Source organism: Limulus polyphemus, unplaced genomic scaffold (genome assembly GCF_000517525.1).
Source record: "Limulus polyphemus unplaced genomic scaffold, Limulus_polyphemus-2.1.2 Scaffold10413, whole genome shotgun sequence".
Classification (NCBI taxonomy): domain Eukaryota; kingdom Metazoa; phylum Arthropoda; class Merostomata; order Xiphosura; family Limulidae; genus Limulus; species Limulus polyphemus.
The window spans coordinates 11,619-16,583 of record NW_013676023.1 but is presented as its reverse complement, the minus strand read 5'-3'; the positions used below and the strand labels follow the sequence as shown (position 1 = coordinate 16,583).

The window sequence follows — 4,965 nt, the reverse complement described above, 5'->3', positions numbered from 1 at the left end:
CAAAACAAAGATCTGTTGATTTTTTTTAATGTATTTTCAGCTATTGGAATTAATTACCAAAATATTCATTGTTTGTCAATATTTAAAAATACTCACTTGTTTGGCTCTTAAAGTTAAACAATTGCTTCCCACTCACGAAAAAATATCATAATATATTGAACCTTTGGTTGTGATGTTTCTACATCAGAGCTATGCCCAGATTAACACATTTCATAGCTTCCAAACAGAATACCATATTCTGTCTTTTGATGACCTTTCAGTTTCCAATCTGAATTATGCCTGGGTTATATTGTGACCTTTCACAGTTTCCAAACGTAACATTACCTGGATTACCATATTCTGCCCTTTGATAATCTTCCAGGGTTTCTAATAAAATATTCTGCCCTTTGATAACCTTCCAGAGTTTCTAAATAGATATTCTGCCCTTTGATAACCTTTTACAATTTCCAAATCAATCCTTTAAATTTACTTTACTTGATTAATTTCTGCAAAAACTTATAGATAACAATTAACAAAGTTAGAGATAAATCTGAAAAGATTTTAAATATTTATGTGAAAGTGGTATGAGAAACAAACACAAATTATGCTGTGTAAGAATTCCATTCCAATTGATATAGCAGTAAATACAAGCACTTTTAATAGCCATAAGAAGCTCCTTTCTACTGACATGAATGGTTACAAATAGAGGAAGCATATGGACTGAAACATAAGAACATATTTAATGGTTTGAAGAACCACTAGTATCCAGTGAATAGAGTTTGAGCCAATCATAATTACACTGAATGGAGTTTGAGCCAATCATAATTACACTGAATGGAGTTTGAGCCAATCATAATTACACTGAATGGAGTTTGAGCCAATCATAATTACACTGAATGGAGTTTAAGCCAATCATAATTACAAACACTTCAAAATCAAAGTTTTTCATTCAAGCAGATGTTATAAATGTTTTCCCAAATTCAAGGTTTAGTGTAGAACAACCTCATGATAAACTAGCAAGTTATACCTCTCACATCAGTTTCATTTCCCATGTTAGGGAACTATGTACATTTTACTGTTCACCAAGAGAGTATAAGGTAAAGAGAAAAAATGCCAATTCCCTAAGCTAAAGACATTTGTAGTTCATAGACAGTTTTGTCTTATTAGTCTTGGAGCAAATTTTATACCAATACAAAAGTACAAAAAGCTTAAGTTGAAGAAAATAAATTATTAGTTTTACACAATTAATTAACACAGATCAACAACAACAAACTTCATTAAACAAAACTTTACAACAAAATCCACCATTTTTGTACTCAAACACATTAACATAACCATTAATCTGTATACATACTTGGAATAGTGTAATCTTCTTTTGTAAGGACTTCAGGTGGTGTGAAAGCAAAAGTGGGCAACATGTAAGCATATGTCCTAGCATCGCAGCTAATCTTCGAGTTAAACCCTTTGGTTGTTCTCTTGATACCTGGCAATACAACAACAAAAACATTCAATACCCTTTGTGGGAAAAATAACTATAGAAGCAAGAAGAGTGAAAAAACATTCCCATATAATAAAATCAGAGAAATGAACAATTGAAGAATCAACACTAAAAAAACTATAATGTGAACTGATAAGTTCTTCAGAAAGTGATACCTTTACAATCAATACACGAGAAGTCTGTCTACCTACCCAGATTGTGAATTAAGTAAAAATATAAACAATAGCAAGAAAAATCAATAAATAACTGGGAAAACATAAGCCAAGAATAATTAGTTTTGAATTTATTTACTGACTATAAGTATTATTTTATTACAAGTTACAGCTTTTACAGTAAGGAAGAATCTTTTTAAAACAGATATGATGTTTTAATCATAGGTGCACTTGAGAATGATCACATCAGTGATAGAAATGTTGTACCTGTTTTTTTAAGATATTCTTCCTCACCGTCAAAGCTATAACTTGTAATAAAATAATAAGCCACAAATATTGTAACTTAAATGATAAGTTAATTTTGAAAATAAAATATAAAAGGAAAATACACAAACCTGCTTTCAAAACACTTTTCATGAACAGAAAAAAAAAGGAACCTATGATTTAAAAAACTTTTAAGGGACTACATTTATTTAATTTTTTTTATATTTTAGTTGGCCTATGCTCTAATATACATCCTACATTGCTGTGAATAAACTGTAACACTCTGTTTCTGATACTTCTACATTTACTTGCCTTCACGACCTACATATTATATGGGTTTAAAACTCATGATTCTAATATTTCATCATGATGGTTAAGACTGTTGAATAGATAGTTTTCAAGTTTTGTCTGTTATGTCCCTTTTTTTTTAAATTTAACACCTGATTAAATTGTTTGACTTTTACACAGGTGAATTTTCTCTCCTGTAACAGATGTTTAATCTAGTAAAATTTAAACTAATAACTCATTCACAGTGCACTTTTCTCATCCATGAATAACCTATAATAACTATCTTACCCTTAATACTCATCTGCTGTACCTAACATTTAACACCAACCTGTTGTCACTAATGTTTAACATTAACCTGTTGTCACTAATGTTTAACACCAGCCTGTTGTCACTAATGTTTAACACCAGCCTGTTGTCACTAATGTTTAACACCAGCCTGTTGTCACTAATGTTTAACACCAGCCTGTTGTCACTAATGTTTAACACCAGCCTGTTGTCACTAATGTTTAACACCAACCTGTTGTGGCTAACCTACAACACCCATCTGCTGTGACTAATGTTTAACACCGTGGCTAACTTATTACACCCATTTGCTGTGACTAATGTTCAAAACCAACCTGTTGTGGCTAACTTATTACACCCTTCTGCTGTGACTAATGTTTAACACCAACCTGTTGTGACTAACCTATTACACCCATTTGCTGTGACTAATGTTTAAAACCAACCTGTTGTAACTAACCTATAACACCCATCTGCTGTGACTAACCTTATGGCATACATGTATCTGCTATGTATAACATTTAACAACCATTTGTTGTAGTTACTCTATAAAACCCATTTGCTGTGACTAATCTGTAACACCTATCTGCTGTGACTAACCTATAACACCCATCTGCTGTAACTAACCTATAACACCTATCTGCTGTGACTAACCTTATGGCATACATGTATCTGCTATGTATAACATTTAACAACCATTTGTTGTAGTTACTCTATAAAACCCATCTGTTCTTTGATAACCTGTGTATAACACCCATTTGTTGTAACTAACTTATAACCCCTACATGTTATTACTTACTTATAACACGTATCTGTGGAGGTAAATGGTTGTTAATCTTTTCTACAATCCCATCAGGTTTCTCGGTCACTGGCAGCTTAAGAGAGACAATCTGTCTCACAGCAGACACACCTTTATCTGTGCGAGCTGCTCGTTGAAAATTAATCTGTTGTGGTCTATCTATGTGTGCTTGAAGTATAAGCCCTGTTTTATACATCGCTTGAAACAGGTCTTCTTCAATAGTTTTAACTCCTGGGTTTCTGGTTAAGGAGGAGGAAAATAATGCCAAGTTGATAAAGGATATCTGTACTATTTTAACTAAAAAATAAGCAAATGATTCCTATAAACACAAACACAAATTATTTTGAAAAGTTTTACATTTCACTCTGCAGAAACAAAAATATTTCAACTTATTAATCTAGAATCTTTAAACATTTATCAGTTTTCAGAGGAAGTTTTATAATCAAGTAATCACTTTGGTTAAGATACAAAATCCAAACATGTTTGTGACTTCATTATCCAGTTTTATGACCTTACATGATTAAGTAATCTCAATTCAACGGCATTACATGTCATAACATTCCTTTAAGAATTCATTTTCCATCAGTTTATTTGTTCATTTTTGAAATGCATTTTCCCACCTATATAAAGTAAAAAATGTCTTGACAGTTGATCATAAACAAATGGGTAAAGTTACTGCGTGTGTCTGATGAGAATTAAAGTATTTGATGATAGTGGACTGAGTAATTAATACTTATACTACATGATATTTTACCTGTGAAATGGGTAAACTTATTATGTATTTGATGAGAGTGGACAGAGTAATTAATGACTTACACTACATGGTATTTTACCTGTGAAATGGGTAAACTTATTGTGTATTTGATGAGAGTGGACAGAGTAATTAATACTTATACATCATGATATTTTACCTGTGAAATGGGTAAACTTATTATGTATTTGTTGAGAGTGGACAGAGTAATTAATACTTATACATCATGATATTTTACCTGTGAAATGGGTAAGGTTATTGTGTATTTGATGATAGTGGACAGAGTAATTACTGACTCATACTGCTCAGGATTTCTCCTAAGATGCAGTTATTGTGTGTAATTCAATCAGCGTGGAGTGAACAATAATGACTCGTACTACTCTGGATTTTTTCTGAGACAAGTATCTCAGTACTCAGTAGTGAAATGGCTAAAATCTGAGTTTATCTCATCTCAGTACATACACTTTTCTGTAGAAAGAAGTTATTATGATAATGTTCAGACTGTTCATTATGCAAGTTGTTGCATGACTGTTACATGTAAGTGTAAAACATCCATAAGCAAACATTAGGAATGGAAAAAAGCAAAATATTAAGCATGCAATTGCAATTTAATACTTATTTAACTGAATGTTAACATTAAAAATCATACTATTTAAGTTGGAAGTGTTAAATGTACTCAAAACAAGAAATGTTGCCTTTATGCCTTATTTCAATAGTTATATCAATGTACTTTAATTGTTCTAAATCATGTATACAAAGTATTTTTAGGAACTTCTACTGCTAAGCTGTAAAATAGTGCTACCATCTGTTATACACTACTAGCTGAGACCCGCAAAATATTTCAGGCCAAATTAGTATCTTTATCGTAACAGTACTTCTTAAATATAACGTTTTAGCACAATACAAACAAATGGTAATCACAGACAACGAAATGTGTAAATCCATTTGTATATAG

General features: G+C 31.5%; 1 protein-coding gene across 3 annotated transcripts in view; it reads right to left on the bottom strand.

Moving 5' to 3' along the window:
• The window catches only part of LOC106476376 (tRNA pseudouridine synthase A, mitochondrial-like), a 13,814-nt gene that overhangs the window by 1,182 nt on the left and 7,667 nt on the right, over positions 1-4,965 (bottom strand). For all 3 annotated transcript variants that reach the window (XM_022380263.1, XM_013937036.2, XM_013937037.2), the window contains exons 4-5: positions 3,260-3,498; positions 1,334-1,462 (exon numbers count right to left, since the gene is read on the bottom strand). In XM_022380263.1, coding sequence (XP_022235971.1) covers positions 1,334-1,462; positions 3,260-3,498 — 368 coding nt within the window. The remainder of the gene's footprint in view (positions 1-1,333; positions 1,463-3,259; positions 3,499-4,965) is intronic.